Source organism: Rhipicephalus sanguineus, chromosome 6, assembly GCF_013339695.2.
Source record: "Rhipicephalus sanguineus isolate Rsan-2018 chromosome 6, BIME_Rsan_1.4, whole genome shotgun sequence".
Taxonomy (NCBI): domain Eukaryota; kingdom Metazoa; phylum Arthropoda; class Arachnida; order Ixodida; family Ixodidae; genus Rhipicephalus; species Rhipicephalus sanguineus.
The window spans coordinates 138,091,042-138,116,154 of NC_051181.1; the positions used below are offsets into that span (position 1 = coordinate 138,091,042).

The 25,113-nt window shown below is 42.3% G+C and overlaps 3 protein-coding genes across 6 annotated transcripts in view; 2 read left to right on the plus strand and 1 right to left on the minus strand.

The window, feature by feature from the left end:
• Positions 1-8,580, plus strand: part of LOC119396526 (SH3 domain-containing kinase-binding protein 1) — a 39,834-nt gene extending 31,254 nt beyond the window's left edge. For all 3 annotated transcript variants that reach the window (XM_037663782.2, XM_037663784.2, XM_037663783.2), the window contains one exon: positions 749-8,580. In XM_037663782.2, the coding sequence (XP_037519710.1) occupies positions 749-901 (153 nt within the window). In that variant the 3' untranslated portion in view covers positions 902-8,580. The remainder of the gene's footprint in view (positions 1-748) is intronic.
• Positions 8,581-9,027: 447 nt separating this feature from the next.
• Positions 9,028-9,910, minus strand: LOC119396528 (COMM domain-containing protein 2). The gene has a single exon (XM_037663785.2). It carries the CDS (start codon positions 9,818-9,820, stop codon positions 9,215-9,217), a length of 606 nt encoding a protein of 201 aa, XP_037519713.1. The 5' UTR covers positions 9,821-9,910; the 3' UTR covers positions 9,028-9,214.
• A 481-nt stretch (positions 9,911-10,391) lies between these two features.
• On the plus strand, positions 10,392-24,412 carry LOC119396530 (sodium/potassium-transporting ATPase subunit beta-1-interacting protein 4). 2 transcript variants are annotated; one of them, XR_005184460.2, is made up of 7 exons: positions 10,392-10,783; positions 10,973-11,110; positions 11,210-11,290; positions 12,478-12,672; positions 15,167-15,227; positions 18,913-22,724; positions 22,758-24,412. XR_005184460.2 is itself a non-coding variant. In XM_037663787.2 (6 exons), exons 1-6 carry the CDS (start codon positions 10,730-10,732, stop codon positions 19,371-19,373), a joined length of 990 nt encoding a protein of 329 aa, XP_037519715.1. In that variant the 5' UTR covers positions 10,392-10,729; the 3' UTR covers positions 19,374-24,412. The 2 variants fall into 2 exon arrangements, 1 of the variants encoding a protein (XP_037519715.1); XM_037663787.2 differs by having other exon boundaries at positions 18,913-24,412.
• Positions 24,413-25,113: the final 701 nt, after the last annotated feature.

Here is a 25,113-nt window from a genome sequence, read left to right on the forward strand (position 1 = left end):
TGCAACGAATCAGAACTCGTTCTCTTAAGCATCATTTCTAGTATAAAAAGTGTGCTTTTCAGTGTTCTGACATTTTCAGCGCTCGTCCTGTGTGCTTGTTGCAATGATCTTCTCATAAGACTAAAATCCTTATTAGCAAGCTTGCATCGAACACAATTTTGTTTTATCGAATTCTTTGTTCAGCTGTTCTTGATCCTTTCACACATTGTGCACGTGTACTTATGTGTATCTGCTTGAAAATGAAAATGGACATCTCCCTCACAGAAGTTCGATTTATCACAAGTACTCAAACCACCCATAACAGAAAAGAACATTTCAGTGCATTACAAGATGGAATAAAATGCAGCTAATGCATTTAGGTCTGATTCGTGCAAACAAGAACTTTTGACGTCACCCTTGAGGACAACGGAAATTCTGTTTTCACCGGGCTGTACTCCGCTAAAACCCGTTGCTTGATTTTGCCACAACGCTGGTTGTCGGGCAGTAAGACAAGTAAAGGGAAGACTTGGCTACATTCTTGGAAGCAGACGGTTTTAACTGCGCTAATGGTATGCGGACCACTAAAACGTGATTTTTTTTTTTTTTCGAAGTAAGCATTTCCTTGGCACGAAAAAAGCACTACGAGGTTTCTGGAATGCTATTTCAACAATCCATGTCAACTTATCATTGGCCTTTAGTGTTCCTTTGAACCCAACAACTGATACCATTCTCCATTCTCTGATACAGTGGCATTAAACTTTTCACACAGATCAATTCTCTCAAAGAGACTGTGGAGTCCAATCGGAACCAGTACAGCAAGCTGGTGCGCGACCTGATGGCCGAAATCGACGAGGAAAAGAAACTGCGCATGACCCTCCAGGTGGAGATCGACCGTCTCAAAAAGCTGACCCTGACCGTCTGACCCAGTGTGGTCTGACCGGCCTTCGCGGTCCAACCGAGCTTGCGCAACCTTCCCGTCTGAAGGCAGAGAAAGCCCCCGGCACGCCTGCCACCCTCCAGCCAACTTGTCGACTCAGCATTGCAAGACCAGTGAATCCCTCCCCCCTTCAGAATCTCGGGAAGTGCATAAGCATTTGAACAGGGGGTTGCCTGCAGGCGGCTTCAGGGCATGTAAATTTTTAAGTATTAAATTTTAGCTACGAGCGAGTATTTATAAACAGAGGTTGTGCCAAGCTTTCGGAAATGCTGGCATCAATGGCCGAGTGCTGCAGTAGTGTTTTATTACACAGAGTTTCGTTGTTTTTTTTCTTTTGTTTTTATTATTACGGTGTAACAATTGTAAAGGAAGCTTTGGCATCGGTGTTTGGTACGGTCAGCAATGATTACAAAGGGTACTATAGCCTTAATTTTAGACTTGGTGCAAGTGTAGAAGACCGAGAAGGCATTAGCGTGGTTGTCTTGCACTGTCAAGGCATCATCCATGCTCTTATTGCAGTGGTAATTAACATTATGATGAGCATTCCCTTTAGTCAAGATATCAGGGGCCAAAAAGAACGATGCTGTCTGCAATGCAAGACGGTGTCGCCGAGTAGGCTCGACAGCACAAATGGCTGCCCCACCGTACAACTGAGCACCGGCCTGTTGAACGCATTCTAACAAAGGTTACAGCCGGAATGCAGTTAATTACCTTTTTTTGTGAGAAATCTTAGGAGTGTGTAAATGGGTTTGTGCACTAAGACTAGCATTTGTGTGCTCATAACAGTACCATACTACCATTGCCAATTTCGTGCCATTTAACAATAACACGACTACTACTACTACTACAACTACGGCAACCACCATTGTCACCGCATCTCGCCTTTAGCGAGTCTGCCGCATAATACTTGCTCTGGTGATACGATTTCGGTGAGATTTTGATGCTAGCTGCGAATTCAGCATGGATGAGAGAACTTAAGGATGCGATCGTGGCTTGCGTGTGAGCTTTGTCGCATAGCGTCTAAAAGTGCAGAACCGAGTCCTCACTTGCTCCATCTCGAGACCTTTATTCACTTCTGCTGTGTATCCTGTACAGCCCGGAAAGCTAGAAATTGTAGCAAAGCAAGTACTGTCATTCATAGGGAGGCCATAAGTTGAATTCTGTGCTACTACTATGGATTACATGGTATGTTCTCATTGTTGGCCTAAATGTAATGCTGGTTTTGAGCAAGCTGGCCTTGGATGTGGGTGTGATGCTCTCGTTTGTTCTATTTCCAAGCAAAGATTTATGCTTACATGAACACGTCTCCTCTTTTGTTTTTAGAATAGCTGATTGCCTTTGTCTTCTATGTACTATACTACACAGTTTGCTTATTCTTTCGCTGCTCTGTTTGTTTGTTTTTTCACCCTTTTGTATACAAATGTATTAGAGCTTCGTGATATATCTCATGGCAGTGTTTGCGGAAGGGAACTGTCAGCTTTAACCTTCAGTATAAAAGTTGTTTCAGCTGGCTTTCTTTAGATGTAGGTGTAATGGTAGAGCAGAGTAGTTCAGATTACGTGGATTCTCTCTCTGGTTGTAGTTCATATTTTCCATCTTGACACTTTGATACTTTGACCACTGGTCTGGTTCGGATTTGATTCTTTTATTCGGCGACAACCCAGTGATACAGTGGTAAATAAATGTCTTGGATAATCGCGCTGCAACAAACAGGGATGGATTATATGGGAACACACAACAACACACATGTAATCCAACCTTGTACATTACAGTGCGATTCTCCAGGACGATGTATGGAAGTAACTGCCTAAAACACTATTCGACTCAGCCGGGTTGTATCTTTGCACAGCAGTGACACTGATAATCTGTGCTTTAAAAAACTGCCATCACACACAGCTGATCGTCGTAAGACGTCTAGTTCGCTGGGGTCGTATGTGCTATTCGCCAACTACGTAGGAACATGGCAAGACACACTGACTTTTTGAACTTTTGATGTGGGCTGTACAAGCAAAAATTTGCTCATTTTCGTGACACCGTGGCCGAGGTAAAATTTTGATGTCGGCACTCTCGGGAACTGTGTCTTGATCTGCTAGGAACGCAGTGGGCATGTACAGCTTAAATTTACGGATGAAGCTGTTACTGAATTGCTGGGCTGTCACCAGGTATAGAAAGGGATCTAAGTTGCTCATTCTGTTGAAAAATCGTCTCCCTACTTTTTCTGTGATGTGTGGATATATGTGATCTGTGGTGCGCGATGCATTTCAAGTGAGTCTGGAACGGCTTGTTCAGAGCTTGCGATGGGTCGACGAGCGAGTGTGCAAAATACGTGGGGTTGATCGCTGGGTCTGTAGCGTTCCTCTGACGTTGCAGGGAGCGTTGATTTTGCTGTATTGCGCACTCGACCGATTGCAGAGTCATTGGTGTTTCCAAATGTAGTTAGCACCTTGTGTGTCGCCATAATCGACTGAATTAACATGCACAAAAGCATCTCACCTTTCTTTATGCGTGTGATTCATCACGAGAACACTTGTATATACCTATTGCTTTCATTTGTTTTCATGGGTCGCAAAAGCTTACGCATTACATAGTAGTGTGTGGACAGCGGCCTTCTTCTGATTTCTTTTTCTTTTCCCGAATTTCTTGGCTGTGCCAGCAGCCGCTTTGAAACTGTCAGCTTAGTGCTTTGGTTTTGTAATATCTTTTCCCAGGGATAAGCAATATGGTCTCGTGCTTTGCTGCAAATCCTCTCATTTTCATTGTATCTTAACATGGCATCGTTCAGGTAGGACATGACACTATCAATTCTATCATGACCAATGTATGGTGGTTAACTTCAGTGAATATGATCGTTAAGCTCGTTGAGGTGTTACCTTATTTCGGTGTAATCCGTTTATTCCGTGAATCGTCTCAATATTTCTGCATGATGTCTGTTGTCATGTCGGGAATCGCTCGATTTCTTTTTATCTGCTATGAATTGTGGTCTCTTACGTATCCTCGATAAGCCGTGTAATTTATGATTCCAGATCTTTACGTTTGGGTTCGTGTAGCAAGTTTTATTACATCTTTGTGGGCTTATACAAAACTGTGATGTCAGGTCCACAGATAGACGTACTAGGTTCCGTAGAGCAGCCAGGGCCTTTTAAAGCGCCAGGATTGCGAATGCATTGAACAGAGCTAGATTTCACATCCAGCTGGCTCTGTGAGGAGAGGCGTATTCTAATGTAATGTGTAGACTTCGTACGATTTTTGACTTCACAGGCTCCTACGATGCACCAGTTTTGGCCTGCTGGTCTTAGCAGGTCACCCTGCATTTTTTTGAAGTGCTCTTTTTTTATAAAGCACCGGGACTAAAAAGTGTGGAACAGGCTTGCTTTGTGGCCTGAGCCGCTTACCTTTTGTACGACCAATTTAATTACATACCGTCATTTTACACAGCCTCTTTATGGCTTTGGAACGAGTTTTTCACAGAAGTGCATGTTTTTGGGACTTCTCTAAGTGAATTTTTAAAAATCCCCTTACTCAGTAACACTACCTTGATGTCCCGAGAAAAATTGCGTTTCTGCAAGTGCAATGTGATTTCTTTTTTCCTCAACGGAATTTATGCAACGACTTGTACCACTTTTGTGTGCCTGGTTGAACAGCACGTGTAACTCATTGCTGGAATGATCCTCAATTGTGTATCTCGCGTCATGGTTCTTGAATATCCAGCCGTCACTGGCACATGCGCAGCTTTCGTGGCAGTGGATGTGCATGTATTTACTGCATTTTTTGAAAATTTATGGAATTGTAGCTCGCACTCTACTATTGCAGCAGTGACAAATGTCTGTCGATGCATTGCTTATACACTGCACTGGTGTCAAAGCGTAGTGGTCACCACCTCAACTGTGTGTTATGCTTCAGGGTCAGGCGCTGGCAGTCTTTCTTCAAAGAAAACTCGTGTTTTTTCTATCTGTCAACTCACCTTCAGTTATCGCAGGCCACGCAAGTACCCGTTGGTTGTTTTATAAATGGTAACTGATAACCTTAGTGAATGATGTCTTGAAGGTAGCAGAGGTACCTGCTTCACTGTCACATACACGCATACCGTTGGCAAAGATCACAGGACTTGGGAAAATGTTTAATTTCTCAATAGTTCGCTACCGCAGACAGTTAAACATATATGTATTGAGATGTAATGGGAAACCAACTTGAGACAGGCTGCAGAAATGTTCTGCTTTGGCAAAGATCCCATGATGCATAAATTTTTTTACAAATATGGTACTGTGGTGGCAGATTTTGTCATAAGAGCTGTGTTTTGATACCTGCCGTGGACTCCTGCACAATGCCTTTCATACTGAGTTGACTAGTGCTGCTTATAATTACATGCCACTGGAGCTCTGTGGAGTGCGAGCTGCACATTCCCATGTTCTTGCCGATATTGTGCACATCGCACAGCTGTTATTGTAAGCACGCGCCTCTGGCACCTTCAGCGTGACTGAGTGACAGTTGTTGGCACTACCGACGAGGGTGCACATTTCTTGCTTGTGCTGCACATTCAGCTGCTGGACATGTGTGCAACTTCCTCGATAATTCCAGCAACTCTCACGACGTTACATGTGTTGAGGGAATGTAGCTGCTAACAGTTTTGCGGTCTGTGTGTGCCCATGATGACAGCAACACGGTTTGCATACTGGAGTTAGGAATGAGCCTTGTCTTACTTGTACCCATGCAAATAATTTACACAACTGGCGTCTTCACAGTTTATAAAGCAGGTAGCCACCTCCAAGATCATCATGCAATGCATACAGTTTTTCAGGGCCACTTCTCGCCAGGCTTTTCGTGCACAATTATCTCAATTTGGCTGTAAAGCCACTTGCTCCAATTGTTTAAATTTTGACTTAAGTATGCTGTCCGATAACTTGGTTTAGTGACTTCACTTGTGGCATACTCTGAGAAACTTGGCTACCATGCTTGGTACTGTGTATTACAAGGATTGGTATACTGGGTCATTCTTACTATGTACTAGTTTATCAGCTCTGCAGAGCATCAGCTGCCAAGCACTCGCATATTCTTTGTGGAAGTGATGGCATTAAAACGTATATCCATCGATTTTTGTGATCTTAACATTCCGTTTAGAGATAGTTGTACAAATGACGTTTCTTAATGCGAGGGCATGAATAAATGGGAGGGTGTGTGTATTGTTCTCTCTTTTCTTTATTAAAAAAAAAAGTAACGAGAACATCTTAAGCATCATTTTCCCTTGTGAGCTGACCGATATTATGAGGCGCTGTTAAATGTTCCTGTACTTGAATAGTCTAGTGAGTGCTTCAGGAGATAGTAATTTTCTTGTGCATCTTGTTACCTGCAGAGCTAGCTTAGGCATATACAAAAGTACATATCCATTTGCAGCCAGCATGTGGCGCTTGAGTCTCGTCTACCCGTGACCGTTTTCTACAGCATTTATAGGTAACGTGAAAGACTAAAACATGTGGCTTTTATGAGCATGCGGGAAGCAAGCCCGACATTTTTTTTATCACTTGTTTGTCGCAAACCATTAACCAGTGTGGTATCTGTGCTTCTGAAAAATGTTTAGCATTCACTGAAAAAGGTGCTTGCTTTCTGTGGGTAACCATGTTTAGCAAACAAACACAAGCCGAACAGTGTTATATTTTAAAGGGACACTAAAGAGAAAAATATGCTGTGTCCATAAATGATGCATTCAACAATGCCAAAAAGCCACTCGTACCACTAGAGAAGGCTTGAGGAGCAAAAATAAATACAGATGGCCATAATTCTGTGGATTATATCTTATTCTGCCTAGTTTATAGTGTATCTGTGACTACATTGTATTTTGAAGCAGTGAAAAGTTGAATTCCACTAACTTGGGAAAACTTTTACTGCTCCATCACTACGAAGTCATGACACTGGGTGCAGAATTTTTAGAGTGCAAGTTTAGACATTCCTTCATGAACCTCTTATCACTCCGAACTGGTTTTTACCTTCAGTGGCCTCTTCAGTGACCCTCTAAGAACTAGTGTTTTACACTTCTAAATGTCTTTTAGTTGCACTTGAGCATCGTATTTGGTAGCACTTTGGATTGTATTGTATCCCACTGAATTTTGTGGAAGATGCCTCCATACCTTCTTATTCTGTAAAAGAAGTCCTCGCATTTTTTGTGAGCACCCACGCTGTGAGCGTAACATCAGTTCCATGGTACTTAATAAAACTTGAACATGTTCCTACATTCCACTTTGCAGAGATGGGTTTTCTTAATTACCAGGTGCTAGGAGAAACACGGTTAAGAAAAAAAAAAAAAAGGTGGCCCTAATGCGCTGTAGCTCAAACAGGCATCCTATTGTGGGGCACATTATTCGTGTGCTAAAAAAAAAAAGATATATTGCCAATGACTTAGGTACCTTGACTTATGTTGTTAGATAGTTATTGTAAGATTTGTGATGCAATTTAGCAATAAAGACGTGGGTACTGGTCTAGTTGACGTGTAGAGATGTGAAACTTTTATGCCATACACCAACTTGTGTGTCGCATTGTACGTAACTGTGTATGTGTGTGTGTGCTAGCTTTGGTTTCGAATATCAATCCTTCGTACTTGGGTGTGTACTTGGCTGCACTAATCCGTGTCCACTTTGTACAATAGTGTTTTTGTGTGTTGGTAATGTATCGACTCGTATGTCCGGCACATGACAAGAGCGGTCAACACAGAGTAACAGTATTGCTGAAAAGCAACTTCAGCTGTTGTAGGTAGGCACAGGCAGTGGCGTTTCTTACCAGATTACTTCAGCAGTTCACTTTGCTAAGTGCTGTGAACAGTTTGTCCGGCTGCTTTTATTTCTTCAAGCCCTGCTCCTCGCTCGGCCTTTGTGAAAGTGCTTTTTTGATTCAAGAATCGGCGCTGTTTTCGTGGCTTGTATAGCTTGGCGAGCTTAAGAACTGTCTCCTCTGTACAAGATTCTGCCTCTACTGTTTCTCGCTCAACTCCACCAAGTGTAGGATAGCGCTGCCTCGAACTGAAGTAGAGACTATTCGGTTACGCTCCACATTGATTACTGCAATAAGGAGTCGCTTGAGAAGTATAACTGCTTTAGTGCCTTTGAGTTAAACGATTAACTCTGTTAATGAAATAACAGCTCGGGAATTGCCGGCGAGCGTCGTCGAAGCCCGGTGTCAACTTCAGCCGTGAGTGGCGCAGTCCTTTGCTTGTTGGAGTTGAGACGAACTGACGAGTAGACGAACTTCGAGAATTTAGCGGTGTTTGTTTGCTTGCTGATATTGCTTGTAGTGTATTATGCTGTGGCACATCAAAGTCTAAGCAACTGCCGCTTGCTTCACTCCCTTGAAATGCTGTCTCAGCTTGGCCCAGTTAATTGATAGCTGCAAGGAGTTCATCAGCCTTAAAACTGATTGCGTGTTGCACGTCTCTTTATGTGGCTACAGTGCTGTTTTAGTTGCAATGCTTAAATGAAAATGGAAGCAGGGCACTTCTCTCCTCCCCCCCCACCCCTTTCCCTTTTTTTTGTCACAAGAAAGCGTACGCAGTGTGACAATCCTCTGAGCTCAGTCTATGTAATATAATAGATTTATATATATATGATAAAGAGAAGATATGTAGGTGACCTGAATGTGTAGCCCTTTCGTACAAATAAATGGTATAACCACTGAATGAAACTGTAGCCTGTGTTTTGCTTGGCCTGCTGTGCATGCTCGCTTTGGCAGAGCTGGTTTGGTTATCATTTTTGCAGCAATGCCTGACTGCGCTGATATCCAGACGCGCAATACGAAGGTTGCGAGTTCGGACCAAACCGATGGAAAGGGTATTTAGTCTACTTTAATTCCAATTTACGTAATAATTACTACACTATAGTTAAAGGCAAGTTCCCCATGTGCTTTTCTTGTCTGTCAGATTCATTTGTAGGAGGACTGAAACACAGGCGAGTTGGAAGCTATCTATTGTTGGATAGCGCACAAATAGACAAAACACCGTCTTCATATCCAGTCTTCATGTTTCGTCTATTTGTGCGCTACCCAATAATAAATGGCTTCATTTGGTTGTTCCTGTTGTGCATTACATGGTGAGTGTGGTTCACGCATAAAAGAAACTCTAGAAGTACCAGTAGGGTCAAGGAATGCCTTTATGGCGCACTTATAGCGCAAAGCGGTGAGTAATCTTCCCGTCGGCGCCAGAGTGTCGCAGCAAAATAGGGGTTTTAAAAGAATTGCATTATTGTTTTTTATGCGCGAGGAACGCCACGGCACAACACAGGTAAGTAACCGGACATCACGAGCGTTCATCGCACGGTGTTATCACTTAACATGCTTCGCTATTCTTCGCATGTGAAGCGACTTCGCACTCTGTAGCGCTTCCTCCAGGGACTCGGTGATGTGCAACAAGTTCAGCGGGTCCGTCTGTAGCACTACTTCTTTGGTTTCGCTGCCATCGCCTTGCTTGAGATGAAACTTGAATGTGACGAGAGGTGTGACGTGAGATTTGAGACAGCGAGTGGCGATCTCCGCCTCCAGCCTCCACTGGAGATGCGAGAAGCTCCAGCGAGGAATGGACTTTTCGGACAGCAGCTTGCGCACGTTCTTCTCGTTTTCGGCGTGATACCTGACCAATTCTTCGCACACAGACTCTGGAAAGCTGAGCAGCAACAGCGATTCCCGGAAGTGCTGTTCGGTGAGTTTTAGCTTGGCGGCCTGGCTGAGGAGGTGGGAAAGGCCCTCGACGGCGCCTTGAACGACTTCGTGGTCGACTTGGAGCTTCTGCGCGGCGGAGTGGTACACTTTGGTGTTCACACCGCGAATGAGAAATTCGTTGGCGATCTTGCAGAACTCCTTGGCCACCGGCTCGTCGACGGTGGTGATAAACTGGAGGTGCTGCTTGTGATCGTCGTCTAGTAGGAGCAGCATGATGCTTCTGGGTTCGTTTAGCGCCGATCAAGGGTCACACGTAGCGATGAAACGCCCACTAACCGCTGGCGCTGGGTAGAAGCCAAGAGCCAGGCACGAGCGTGTTTTCATACCAAAACAAACAGCGGAAGTTCCGGTTGTGGTACAAAATTCTAAAAACCTAAAGAAAAAAAATTTGAAAAAAAAAGCAAACATTTTACATGGTAGCCAGCACGCTGTTGATAAGTTATGCCACTTGAGCAGGCCTCGATTTGGGTACTGTGATTTCAGGCGCTGTACAGTTTTTGTTTTCACTGTAGAAAATTTTCTGCTGAAATCAAGTTTTTAGGTCGTTTATTTATCACAGTAGTCATGCCCAAATTCGCGCCTCAGTGCAAGTTACAGATCTCAAAGGCTATTGTCCTCGAGTAAAAGTTACACATCTCAAAGGCTATTTTTTCGTATACGTAATACGTCATGGTCGCCGTGTTGTATACATCTATGTTTTCTTTTTATTTTGGTTCAATTTTGGTAACAATATTTTGCTATAGAGGGCGACGCCGTCGCTTTACATTCCTTCCGCGCATGCTCATTGGTCTGAAGTTGCCCCGTTGTGTACACGGTGTTTTGTTTTGTCTCGTGCTTTTGTGCCGTTTCTACAGAGCAATGCCGTAAACAAAACTGAGGAGTTTCAGCGTACCAAGTAACGATGCCTCTGAAGTGGGACTGCTCTTTGTCACCGGCAGCTCTACGATGCCGGAACAAATATAGTATGTGACGTGAATTCGTGATGCGGTGGATGCCATGTTAGTGTCACCTGCAGCCGTGCTGCGGTTGCGACCGCATCAGACAACGATTGTTATTCGCTGTGTGTCCACGCTCTTGTGATTATGGATAGTTAGGCACCATTGTGATCACTGTCTGCAAAGCATGTCTTGCTGCGGCGCAAGGATCCTGGTACTGGCGATTTGCATAATTCAGCTGGTAAGTTGGGCCACCATCGCCGTTCTTGTAATCGAGATAAGCGCCACTACCTTATCATGTAATGGCTAAAAGTAGCCTAGGGAATTGTTAGCTTTGGTCGTTACCGATTGCCCCTTCATTATTTCGCTTTGTTTGCGCGCTCACGCGTTGTGCTCTGCATTCTGAGCGCGAATACTGTTTATTTCACAGATCGCAACATTCCAACGCCAAGTCTTCGACTTCCTGGGGTACATGTGGGCGCCGATCCTGGCCAACTTCTTCCAGATCATATTCGTCATCTTCGGTTTCTTCGGAACGTATCACTACCGGCCAAGATATGTTGTTGCCGTGAGTGTATTGACTGAAGCCGATATGGCTCGATGAGTAGCGTCTCGAGGTGCCGATGGGAGTATGATCTCAACGGGGGTTGTGAAATTTTCGTTGCAGTACATCATCTGGACTCTTTTGTGGATTGGATGGAATCTTTTTGTCATCTGCATTTACATGGAAATCGGCGCCCTGAATAGGGTAAGATCAATTTGCTTTGATAGAGCACGCATAAACCTAAACCAGTGCAAGGACAGAAATGATTGTTCTGACTGGGCTGTGCGTTGACTTTATTCGTTCTTCATGTTTCATATTGTTTAAACAACAATGACTTACGTCAGGTAAAGTAACTTATGCATTCTTAGTCTCATCTTTGTTTTTTCTGCAGCAAGAATGCTCAAGAGCACCTTTGTCGCAATGACTTCTTTGTTACTTTGTGCAGCTAGGAAACGTCTATGTGCTGCATAAGTGCTAAAGCTAATGTCATATAATGCTTGCTGAATCATAACATTACACCCTCTCAACCTTTCGTGCCCCATTTGTATGCTGTTTAATTTTTAGACCAGGACAGACTCCAAGATTAGCGAAGCGCAATTTTGAGCTAGTTAGTGCATAACTGCCAAGGTAAATGTGAGAAAGAAGAGATGGAACAACCAGAGTGCATGTATTGACTGCTTGAATGCACAGATCCAAAGACAACAAACAAAAGACAAATATGTGCTACTCAACATGCTGTCACACATCCATATCTAGAAACTCGCTCTTGTAAACTGGAACAGTAGGAACATTAGTGCTTAAGTCACTGCACTTCTTGTCTTGTAAATAAGGTAGAAGTTCAGGGGAAGGTGGAATCCTGAAGCGATGAAAAATTCTTGGAACATAGATTGTCGCTGGAGCCAACGTTTTGACAAGCGGACTTATCTTCTTCAAGGCTGCAGCTCTAATCCAACCCTAATTGTAGCGTCGAAGAAGACAAATCCACTCGTTGAAATGTTGGCTCCAGCGAAACCCCGTTTTTCAAGGATTTTACACTTCTTGTCCAAGCATCATTAGCTCTTATGTCATTGTTGTAGTACTGCTTCTTCAGGTGCGTGCAAGCGTAGCTTAGCTCGGTATGCTTTCTGACAGAATATAGGCTTCTTCAGGCGGTTCCCTCAAACTATGGTACACAGAGGCCATGTGAGGCACTGTGCAAACATCGCAGTGAGCCAGTTCCATTTGGAAAGGTTGTGTTTCCTTGTTTCATTTCGAATAAACAGCGATAAAGTTTGGCACCTAAGCACTCAGTCTTTGTCCTTGTCCCTTTTTTGCTATGTTGAAGTCCGAGAAAATGCTTTGCACTGTTAACATACAGCAAAGGGGTGCCTTGATTGATATTTTGTATCCAGGATTCCAACATTCTGAACATGGGCACTGGGAGCCGGAGTTGGTGGGAGGCAAATGGCTTTGGTTGCGTGGCCATCTTCAACTATAGCTCTTCCGACGACATCTTGGCCGTCACCAAGCCTGTGTCGGTGGCGGGATGTGTGCTTCCGTACTACTATGTGGAATGCATTCAAGCTGGCGTGCAGTGCCTGCTAGCGGTAAGCACGCCCCACACCTATAACTCATCAGTTCTTGAAAGCGGGCAATGCTTCTTTGTAGGCTGCATGAAACTTTCTTTAATAGTCACTAGAGAAAAATGTTCTGCTGTCTAAGGTAGCTACAGGCGAGGCAGCTTCGCAAGTAACAGAATGATGGGTATTTCAAGGACCTGCCTTAAATTCAGCCTTCTCGCTTGAGGCCGCCTTGTGGCTCTACAGATTCATCCCTTTCAATGAAACATTGCATTATAAATGCAACAGTTTGCAGCGATTACTTGTGTATGGACCTCCTGTCCTCGTGCACTTTGCTTGGAAATTTAGAACAACAAGCTGCGTTGAGTTATGTCATACAGACATCTGAAGCGCAAGGATTCGATGAATCTATATAGTGCCCGTAATGATTGCATAGCATTAGTAGGATATTTCAGGGTATGCTGGAAGAGATATTTACTGCTAAAGTAGCTTGTCAGATGGCACTAAAGGGTAGAGTTGTTATAGCAAAGATGTAAACCAAGTACTTGCTTAGGCTAAGGGTACATCGCTGTGCCGTTGGATAAGTCACTCTTTGGGACAAAATAACCAACATGTTAACTGGCACTAAAACGGAGTGGCGATGTCTAGTGAAAACAGTACAAGGAAGGAAGGTTGGCTCGCCTTTCTTAGGTGGTGTCTAGAACATGGCATTTGGGATCTGTTACTGGCTCGCTAATTGCATCTGGCACATGCACCTCATAGAGGCATAGATTTGCAGCAAGAGGTGCAGCATAGATTTGGATACCATTTATTGTATGTTACTGGCTCTGTGGCTATTTCTTTCTGCCACCGAAGATGAGGTTGTATTGTTGGGCCTCCAGCTCTGTGGGCCACATTCTGGTGATTGTAATAATGCAGCAAACACGTCTTCTTAGGCAGCTACAAGAACATAAATGTCTGTCATTTCTTTCAAATATGTTTACTTCTGCAATTAATTTCTATTTTTATAACCAATTCTGTCATGATGATCCCCAACTGAGTGGTTTCTGGCTAAATTTAAAAGTTTACTCAACTTTTCCTTCCTTTTCTGTGAAAATAACTTTGGCGGTAGGATACCTTTCTAGTTTTCACAGGAGACAAGCTCATGTTTTTTACGAGTTTATGCGAAAACTATGTTAAATCGTGGCCTGCTTTACAAAATCAGGGTATGCCTAAGCTTGTCGAAGAATATTGTAGAAGAGCGTGTCTCACAGATTTTCTCACTTGAGGCACTTGTGAGTGGGTCAGGCAACAGACAGAGGTAGCTGATATTCAAGCTGACGTTCAGCGAAATAAATTTTCTGGGCAGGCCATGTCATGCGTAGGACAGATGACCAATAATTAGGCAACTTAATAAGCAAGTGTAACGGGCTAGTTGGTATAGATCCATCTTTGTAAGAAGCGCAAAACTACACAAGGTAGTATAGTGTCTTTCTTTCTTGCTGTCCCTTGTGTAGTTTTGCGCTTCTTACAAAGATGGCAATAATAAGGCTTGTGCGGATAGTATATTTTAGGTTCGAAGCGAATGATGACTTTGGTCGAATAATTTTGAATCGAATTCGAATAGTGTATATCACATATTATAAAGAAAAATGAGCATATTTGTCATGACCCAACCAACCTGTACAATGTTTTTTTTTTTTTAATTGTAACAAGGCATGTGCAAATGTCATTTTTTTTGTTCAAAGAAGTGGAAGCAACTTCGAATAGTAGCAGGATTTGACTTTCGGTAGAATGCAAGTGATAACCGGTAAAATATGTTACATTTTAAAATTTACTATACTTGGAGCATATGAGCCGGTGTAACAAGTTTTTAAACTTAAAAAATGATGAATCGATGTGAGGGTAATATGTTCATATAACCTTGATGTGGGACTTCGCGGCAGTGCGGATTTTCTCTGCGAAGGTGTATTCACGGTATAGCACCCCTCCACTGCAGTGAAATCACCTTTACAGAAGGCTACAAGCGGACAGTGCGAATTTTTTCTGAAAAGGTGTATTCACGGTATAGCACTCCTCCACTGCAGTGAAACCACCTTTACAGGGGGGTTATAAGCGGACTAATATACACCTATTCGTTCATTTCGAATACTTCGAAATTTTCAATAATTTAAATTCGAATCGAAGTGAATTCGAATACTGTATTATTCGTTCGAATATTCGAAGTGCTCAAATATTCGCACAAGCCTACCAATAATTCACCTAGTGAATGGAAAGGATGGAAAACGAAGCCAAGGGCAGCAAGGAGTTAGATCGAGGGACAAAATTAAGAAGTTCGCACGCGTAAAGTGGAATCAGCTTCCAGAAGATAGGGTAAATTGGATATCTTTGGGAGGGACCTTCATCCTGTAACAGACGTAAGTAGGCATAGAATGATGCTGATGAGTTTGTAGAGCTTTGTGTAATGTCTTCTGTGTGTGCGTACTAGCGTGGCATTGTTGTTTGTCTGTAAAGTTATTTGTCGTTCATGCTTTCATTGCAGTTTGTGGGCTTTGTCGGAGGCTGCTACCTGATCTACCTTTACACTCAGGAAGACGATTCGTGTAAGTTTTGAAGCATTTTTGTCGGGGGCAATACTCGCGTGCATTAAATTCATGCTACAAACTGTTACCGAAGTCTCATTGATGTACTAGCAACATTACTAAAGCCTGAGTCAGAAAAACAAAATACCATACCTAGTACTTAAGAACACCCTGTTATCTTTTGACAGGCAAACATGCGCCTTGACACTGCAGTGTTGTCGTGCGTCCTAGAAGTGTTCGTCCATGTTTGAATACAACTAATAGAACAAGTACTGACTAATGTGAACGAAAAATTATTTCTATTTCTTGAATCTTTTGTTTCACTTTTGATAGTATGCAGGTAGTTCATTCTATGTTATGAAAGAGGTGAAAAATGTCAGCCAGGTACATTATTTACGCCAAGGCTTTGTGCAGCAACATCAGCAGACTAGAGATATTTCTGCAGACGAACTGCAAAAGTTCAAGACCTTTTTTTTTTTTCTCCTTGTAAATCATTATCTGTCATGGAGGGCCATTTATGAGCACAAAAATGAGATCTCCACTTGCTTGACTTGCAATATTCAGCGTACTTTGTAATTGCAACAAATATCATTATATGTTAAATTCCAATGCCATTTATTGGTGAAAGGGTGATGAACATAGCAAAGAAATATTTTAATATGGCACTTCAAACATTGAGACTTAAGCTAATTAATTGTATTAGTTAAAACAATATTTTCCCAGACAGCATGGGCCTCTTTTCACTGTCATTGCAACTTGATGACACCTTGTCAGCGACATTGAAGTCTGACTTCAATTTCACTTAAATCCTCTGACTCACGTTTGATGAAACATGCATTTCCAAATTGATGCATTGTTTTTAAAAAAATGGAAGCTTTTTGCACCAGTTTGCCATGTTGGAAAATTAAAGGAAGAAAATGACCACAAGAGTCTCTAATGGCTTAGTAAACCTAAAGAGACAAGTACAAGTTAAGAGGTATCAACTTTGAGAAAATTCAGCAAATAGTGCCCTTGCTTGTTAAATTGAACAAGATCTGTCCTCGCCATGTTCTTTACTGAGCAGACCAGGCAGTGGTTCACAAGAAGATGGATTGAAGATACCAAAAGGTGTTGAAGAAGGGATGTGTGTGGAGACGATGCATCGAGTGAAATTCATAGACAAGACCGCTTTTCGAGGCGTTGACTTGTTGAACCATTGTTCCATTACCTCATGTTTATTGTCGTGCTGAGATGGTGAAAGTCTGCTGCCAGGCCATTACTAACACTCATATTTTTTTTATTGTGCTGTGTCACTTGTGTTCTAAAGCCTTTTACCCATGCCACAGGAGCACGCAGAATCTTGTTAATTAAATGCCTAACACTGACGCAATGATAAATTTAGTTGTACTTGATTCTATGAGCAGCTTGGCAATTCCAGCTCGTGTGCTCAGCTTTGAAGCCTGTGTCCTCTCTCTCAGAATGAGATTTTTCAGCAGGACATTTTGATGGTGCTAGTAAAAAATTGTATATCAAAATCACTTAATTTGGCACCTTTTAAGCATTTTTCTCTTTGTCAGAAAAAGTCAGGGTAGTCTGTAATGACTGCTTAATGTTCTTGAGTCTGCAGGCACCTCGTGGATTGACTGTCCTAAACCTCACACAAAGCATCACTTCAGGCATTTAACAAAAACGAGATTTGCAGATGAGGTTTTTGTCAGTGATAAGTGGGTCACAGGCTGCTTATTGCTACATAAAAAACAAGGCACGAATTTTTGTTTTGGTACTCCTTTAACTTGTAGTGAGGAGAGGACGACGACAAAGCACACGAGCAAGCAAGCAAGCCACGTTGTCAATAGTAGCAGGAGACACCAGCTCGCGCTTGCCCGGATTTTGGCTGCTTGACGACCGCCGCTCTCCGACACCCTACTCTTGACGTCTGTCGACATTCCCTGAAGACGCGCCATAAGCCACGTCACATATGCAATAATATCAGTAACATTGTTTGCATAACCAAAACACGCCCAATCCTCATCTTTACTTCTATTTCTCATTAAAGCGAAGTGTGGCTTCACAGCGATGTGATGTCTGTTGCAGTGAAGCTGCATTGCAAGGCAAAAGTTGCATGTACTATTTAAAGGGCTGCTTATTGCCTTCAAGTTATGGATCTGCTGAACTACAAGACTCAATTTATGTCTAATATGCGCAAGAATGGGGGACTACAGGAACTAAATGCTGCTAAAATTATTGCTCTTGTGGCTTGGGTATTCAGTCGTATATGACCTCAATGAACTTGAGACTCTGTTAGAATATCGTACATCCCTCTCTACTTTTTCAGTTGATTTCATTGGGGGCTTTGACTCTTACTCTGCCTACATAACACCACCAAAGCCGTGTCGCATGCAGAACACAATGTATGTATTCTCTCCTTCTCTCTTCTCTTGTTTCTTGTGCTTGGGATTGGTGTCTTTTCTGGTGTGCTTTGTTTTGCCCACTAACAACCCACCCTGCTGCACATAACTAATCTTCAATTTACCTTTCTTGCCTCTGTGTGATCATATGCCCTAACTTGTAAGCACTCTATGAGAAGTGGCCTCTGAAAGAGACCTGTAAGAGCTCTTGATTGATAGGTTAATATAAAATACCAGACCCATATCGGTACCTAGCACCTAAAATTATGGCATGCTGTAGTAGATTAGTTACTGCACTGCAGCTATATTTTCATTATGTGTAAGGCAAGAAGCTAAAGGAGCTAAAAAAATGTGGAAAAGAACACACGAAATGCATACCTTATGTGCTGCCTCCTCTGCCCCTTGTCATTTTCTGGTCAGCTATCAATTCACCATGATGTCATCTAGCCAAAATAAGGAGCACTTCTGGACTGTATTGCAGGTACTTTCACTTAATAATGTTCGAAAACTTTTGTGACGAAATTAGCATAGCCTTAAATGCAAGAGCATTTATTTGATTGCCTTGTAACTATGGCTCTGGTGCGATGACTAACAAATTAAAAACGTCTCTTGACTACAACGAATGAGAACCCACAGCTGTAGCATGATAGGCCTATCCTGTGCCACTCCAAACAGCTGGGTAGAAGTGCGGAATACGTATGACAGTAAAGCAGAGAAGCACTGACACTATTCCGCCTTCACGACACCAACACATGTGGCTTGCACGTGGAGCTTACAATTAACTGTGGCAGGGAAATGCATGTCTACATCCACGAGTGTCTTGCCAATCGCACAGCTCTCATTAATGGAAGGTTTAGGAGGTTGTCAGAGGTGTGCAATGCATATTTGGGCAAAAGCGATGAAGCCAAATGCACGCATTGTCATGCTCAACGCACTCATCTGTAACAAAGTTTGAGCAATGTACAGTACTCATGGATTGAAACGGGAAAAATTTAAGGCTATATAATGCGCTTACTTTTGTCTCTGGCACGTAAAATTTGTGTCATATTGGCGTAATTGTGGCTCAAACACTTACATCAAAGCTGAAATTATGTTTAGTGGCCAGATTTGCAGTGATATGATGAGGTTATCATGAGCAGTTGCTCATAGTTGTTATATATAAAAAAACGATGTTTTGTTTCAATCCGTGAGTACTCCATACTCGGTGTGTGAATGCTCTCGCATAACTTATACAGTCATTATAAGTTGTTTCTATCGGGAGTTTGATATTCTTTTTTTCCAATGTTGCTCACTCAGTTTTTTTCTTTTATTGGCTACAGTTGCACCCAGAAGAAGAAGCAGCAAAAGAAAACCACTGAACAGCCTGCCTTATAGCATCGAGTTCCGTACTGACCCACCCGCCACCGACGGTGGCGGCCCCTCCGCAAGCGGCGGATTGGGCCGCGCACCCATGACTCCCCGCAGAGTGAAGAGACGCTCGACTCGCTCCAAACGGTCGTCAGGCCAGGCACAGTATCAGAACCCCGTAACGCGCCTGCTCGACCGGTCCCTGGACACGTCGAGCAACGACAGCTACGCCCATTTCGGCGGTCAGTGCAACCCAGTTTACCTGGGATCCCGCACCAGCCTCCACTCACTATACGGCAAGGCCAACCCCAACCTCAGCGGGCCTCTGCGAACGACCCACCAGCACAGTGCCACTACGGGGCTGCCCTCTACAAGGCACTCTACAAGGGGGCGCCACCAGCCCTACGTGGACAGCTCTGAGACAATGATATGAGTGGTTTCGAACAGCGTGTGGCACATTGTACTAGCGAAAAAGTGCGTGTGTGTGCATAGAGCTGTGCTCTGTGCTGAGAGGCAAAACATTGTTTCTTTCTGCTGGGTACTTGGGCGGCAATGCTTGACCAGTCCTACAATTTTTCCGTATGCACATTGGCTAGCAATATGAAATGAATGTGTAGATAGTGACCTGTAGGATATAGTATTCAGGTTTCAACTCTTCAAAATGACAGAAGATAGGCTGTCTTAGGCTTAAGTGTAGTAACTGCTTGAGGCCAACTGGTAAGCTCTAAAAGTGCGACCGAATTGAGTGTCGGACCCCATACTGCTCTCTGCTGTGCAGCCAGTTTTCATGTACTCGTGTTTAGTAGTGTTGCTATGCTAAGGGAACGAATTTCAGGGAGCAAGAAAGCTGTTGCAGAAAAAAAGCTATTATACTGTATGCTGTGCTCACAGGGGATGAAATACTCCTCGAGTTTATCAGCAGGAGCCAAAATATTGACCTGAATGTTTTTATTCTAACCATATATTGCCATAAACATCTACCTATTATACAGCCATTTTTATTGAAAGCTTTTAAGGCATTCTGCTTTGTTAAGAGACATCCCTAAGCACAGCCATGTCATGCCATCCTTCGCATTGCACTTGTGTTATTGACATTGCTAGGTACATTGTTCTTCTTCTTCTTCATCTTTTCTTTTTTTTTTTTGTGACTGCTGCAACTGCGTTTTGCTTGTGAACTATGCCCGGCATTCTCAATTATGAACTGAGAAGTGCTGTTTAACCATCCCTGCATAATTAGGCTTTCATTCAAGCTTTTGCGCGTTGTTTCGCAGTAGTATCTCAGTGATGATGAGGGCCTGCATCACCTACTGTAATCATATTGTAAGCAGTTTCATTTTCATCAAAACGAATTTATTGAAGTGGCCACAAAAAACTTAACCTCATCAAATGAATTTGCCTGGTCTAGATTGCATGATCATAATTCCAAAATTTATCACTGCAATGAGTTAAGATCAACATACTTGCTCTCATTGGAGAAAAAGAGTTGCAGAGAATGTGCCTCCCAATTCCATTCATTTTTTTCCTAGCATAGTGCTGCAAGCTGGAAATGACAAGTGTTATTTGTTAAAAGGTACAACGGTGATACTATTCAGTCATCTTCTATCATTTGCCATTTTTAATACAATTCTCGGGCTCCTGTACAGTCGGCTTATGGTAATTCCAGCTCAGAAATTTTAGAGCCGTGGTTTTACTTAACGCTCAAGGTTTTTGTTGGTCCACTTTCTTTTGTTGAATATTGATGCTCCTTTGTTCAAACAGGGTTTTCACTCAAGCGAAATGTTCTTGTTCCCCACGAGAAGCATGACTGAACACTGCTAATAAGAGCACGTTAAATCAAGCTGTGAATAGTGGGAATGTGCCCACGTATGATAAGTTGTACGTTGGCCAACATGGTAGCATATCCATGGCTAGGAGTTCATGCACCACTCTTTCGTGACAACCTATAATTTTGTTTCGAGCTGAATTTCGTTCAAGACTTCCATCGCTTTATACAAAAATCTGCTGTGCTTATTGGTTTGAGCCGAAGTAAGAGGACTGTAATTTGTTAAGTTATCCTAAAACACATTTGTTCTTGTAAATCAAAATGACTTTGGGGACGATTCTTTGATTCGTCCATTCATTCTCGTGCCATCTTGGGGTAATCGGCTTTTAATGGCTGTAGTTACCGATGCTGTTGACTGTTTTCGAAGCTAAAGGTAAACAGTTTCTCCAAGCTTTCTTTGCCATGTCTACCTCCAGAGTTTTGTCAGTTTCTTGCTCACATCAAAACTTCAATCTTCACTTTGCATATTTATTGTACTCCTCGTGTGGTGGGGCTTTGTATCCATTGCAAAACCAACGTTCTCATTTTTGAGCACGTGCGGAAGAAGCGTGAAACATTTAGTACCACACATTCAGACAAACAACTTTTCACGACGTAGTTTAGTTTATAAAAGTTGACATTGTGCTGAAGCCACGATAACAAACTCAAGCTGTTAGGTTTTTTTTTTCTTGATATTTATCGCATGGTCACGTGAATTTTTTACGAAGGCTTACTCCTTAGCCTTCTTTTTTAATAATTATGAGCAAATGGAACAGCTGAACGATATTTTACTTTGCATGGGTTTGAATAGTGCTACATTTTATCAAATCTGTCTGGGCATCACATTAGCTGCCTTTTGTTTACAGGTAGCCAACACCTTTAAATAATCGACAGCATGGTGTATCTGTTTCTTCTTTTCAATGCTGGCATTCTTACAGTTCCTACCTGTTTTCCTGTGCAATCGTTGACGCAATCACTCACGATTCTAAGCTCTGGAATCGGTCCCATGCATGGTGGACGCTCTTGATGGCGTTGACTGAATGCTGTTAGTTTAGCACACCTTTTGCATTATTTGTGCGTTATCCTTCTACGATGCTTGCAACTTCAGCGAAGACTTCTTCGTCTTCCAGTAACCAAAGACGTTGGTACCCTGGCATTGTGTCCATTGTTTCACTCCTTTGAGATGTTTTTCATTGGATCGCTTCTTGTAAATAGTTAGCTGTGTGGCCATCAAGATCCTTGTACGGCGATTGACTGTGCCATCATGTACATTTTGTTCCTGTATAGCTGTACCAGTTACGTATCATTCCTTTTACTTGTGCGGGTGATTGTTGCAGCGCGGTACTTGGTACACTAGTGTTGTTGGGTACCGCAGATCAAAAGGTTGGGGTGTGGTCGCTGTACAAATTGGAGCAGTTGGAAACTGGGTTCAGTGACCTGATCACAGTGGTTCCTCTCGTATACTCCAATTTGGACCAGTATACATCTGCCTCACAAACGAAGCCTGTGGATGCTCACTTGTAGGGCAGCCTTGGTGCAACTGACTGGCCAAAAAAGAATTCATAGATGAATTGGAGACATTGTCACAGCCGGCTTATGGGCTGAAATGATCAAAATCTACCTTATTGTTGAGACATTGAGGTTGGTGATGATTGTTGCATTTGTGATAAGCCATGGTGCAAATTGTATTAGGTGGTGCAAAGAAAGACAGAAAATTCTTGTCATCAAGTAAAACTTTGGTCATTGATTCATCTTGATAGCCATCTTGATAGCATTTAACCCTGGCACAGGGGACCTACTTGGCATGACATTTCTTTTATGTGTGCCAGACCTGTCTATTGGGCCACCTTTCAGTGTTGCCATTTCATGTATTGCTCCTCTAAGTCAAGAAGCGGTGGACGCTTCAGTAAAGAAAAAAAAAAAGTTTTAATTTGCAAGAGTTATTGCCATGAAGCTCCATGTCACCCAGTTGATAGTGGCTTTGTCTGTCCAAATAGAACTACGTGTTTTTGGCAGCATTTACAAAACCTGTGCCATGCTTGGAGATTGGCGGAATGAACACATTATTGCAATATGTTTGTAATACGTCTTGATATTTTTTAGCCATATTTGACCAGCTGTTTACAATGACATTAGGCTTTTGTCTTTTACCTACATAACGCTACAGCAGCAGTTGCTAGATCAAATTTTTCAGGCAGGTGGGAGGGGGGTCAAGTAAGCCTATTTAGACAGGCAGGGGCATTTCATTCTTTGCATGGCTTTTGTGCTTTTCGATTCCACTCATGCATAATTGAAGCACTTCAGTGTGTTCAAAATGCACTCGAACCTTGACACTATGAATGAAGTTGCAATTGAAACAAACTTTCGAAGTTCAAGATGAAAGCATGCACAAAAAGTAGATGCTGGCACTTGTTGAAGCCATGGTTAATGCGTGGCTGTGCAAGTTTTCTTGGGGCATCCTTGCATATGTTTTCTCTAGTTGCTGTTCATAAAACATGCAAGCACTTAAAATGATTTACTTTTGAGTCAACTCAGTAAACTGTATTGAATGGGGGCGTTTGCGAGTAGTTTTCTTACTGATAGTTTGCATATTATTGCCGTAATCGGACAAATATTCTTCAGCACAACCACTAGCCCTCAAAATGGGCCCCACATTCTTTTTTAGTTCTGTGATAGATATGGAAATTTTTTAACATAAATAACTGAACAAATCTTCAAATTTTAATTTGTACCCTATAATTCATTATATTGAGCCTTATTGCAGTGAAACTCTGGTTTGGAATGGCGACCTCCCCGGACCCCTTAGTTGTCTGTCATGTAGAATGTTTGAAAATACTTGTGTCAGTATTTTGCCTGTAGCATTTTGTTTTGGTGCTCTGACAGGTGATTGTATCCATTCTTGTGTTTTGTGTCATTGCCCATTCATGTTGCTGTATTATGTGTGGCAGACTGTGAAAAGCGTTTAAGGAACTCATAACTGCGCTTGGTTCATTTGCGTCGGCACAGAGGTTACTGTCTAGTAAGCTAGTTTTGTGGTTGGCGCCGAAAGTGTTGCAGAATCCGTGTGCTTTCATGTAAATAACTCCTGGTTGACCTGTCTGCGTGGGAAATGTTTTGGAGCGAGCACTTATTTATTTAGAGCCACATTTGTCGAGCGATGTGCAACTCTCGACAAGCATGATGTCTGTCACCCTCCTACCTCTCGAACAATTATGAGGTTTTGAGAAAATGTTGCTCAAGGAACCAGGCAAATTGTGTAGGCTGTTATTTGTAGGAGACTTTTGGAAATTGTTGATGTAGAAATCATAGTGCAAGTTTCTAAAGCCATTGAAATTGCAATGACGTTGTTGCGAGTGGTAACAGTTCTGTCATTTCACGAGGTCAAGAGCTTAAGTGCATCTGCATTTCTTGTACATTAAGATAATTTTTGGAGGAAGTGCTCGCTGCTAGAACATAGATGGGCGTTGCTTGTGGTTATGTGATGTACTTAGTGATCTCAGTAGAAGTGCAGGATTGATTGACTGCTAAGAGGTATTTGTATAGCTGTTGGAAATGAATTATTGCCAATATATGCGCAGTGGAGAGGTTTTATGCCGTGGCTACTACACTTTTCATACTCTTTATACACCTGTAACTAGACATCACATGAAGTGGAAGCTAGTAAATGAGTTATTACTTCTTGATCAGCATTCTCAATAAACATTCCATAGCCGAAAGAGCAAGCTTTATTAGGGGCCCTCATATTAAAATAATACGTGAAATATAGTAACGCCACGTTGGGCTTAACTGATACGGATGAAATCTGCCGCACTTGAGATGGAAAGTGACTGTGTAGTGGCAAATCCTTTACTTTTAACCCTAATTATTTGGAAGAAATGTAGACTAATATTTCTGGTTTAAAAAAATAGTAGACCTCTGACATAAAATATCAAAAGTAGGTTATAGTTGTCTAATCAGCAACTGATAAAACCAATGTGCTGTACCAGCTTTAGGCAAAAGCAGTATCTCGTGCAACACTATATTGTACTGCTGTTTTAGAATTGAGATGCTGCAAAACTCTCACAAGCAAAGTAAAAGTACCTTGTCAACTGTTGGATGGCACTGCATAGTAGAAGCTTTCTGTTGCAGTCAGAACTATTAACTTTCTGTCACTTTAATTTCAAAATGTCAAATTTTGTTACTTTCAAAGTTACAAATAAATTCGTTTGCAAGTGACTTTCACTGAAATGTGCTCCCTTTAATTGCGATAAATTATTTTTGTATTCATTGAGCTTTACACTGTATCTGTTGATGAGGATATTAATGTGTGTCATCTGCACTTAAAAGAAAGAAAAAATGTACTTTCTTTTTTTCTAGATATCTCTCAATTTAG

Excerpts from the sequence above, each read along its gene's own strand:
- LOC119396530 (XM_037663787.2), top strand. The coding sequence starts at position 10,730 with ATGTCTTGCTGCGGCGCAAGGATCCTGGTACTGGCGATTTGCATAATT. Across the intron at positions 10,784-10,972 it reads CGATTTGCATAATTCAGCTG|ATCGCAACATTCCAACGCCA; the intron begins GTAAGTTGGGCC and ends TTTATTTCACAG. Across the intron at positions 11,291-12,477 it reads AAATCGGCGCCCTGAATAGG|GATTCCAACATTCTGAACAT; the intron begins GTAAGATCAATT and ends TTTTGTATCCAG.
- LOC119396528 (XM_037663785.2), bottom strand. The coding sequence starts at position 9,820 with ATGCTGCTCCTACTAGACGACGATCACAAGCAGCACCTCCAGTTTATC.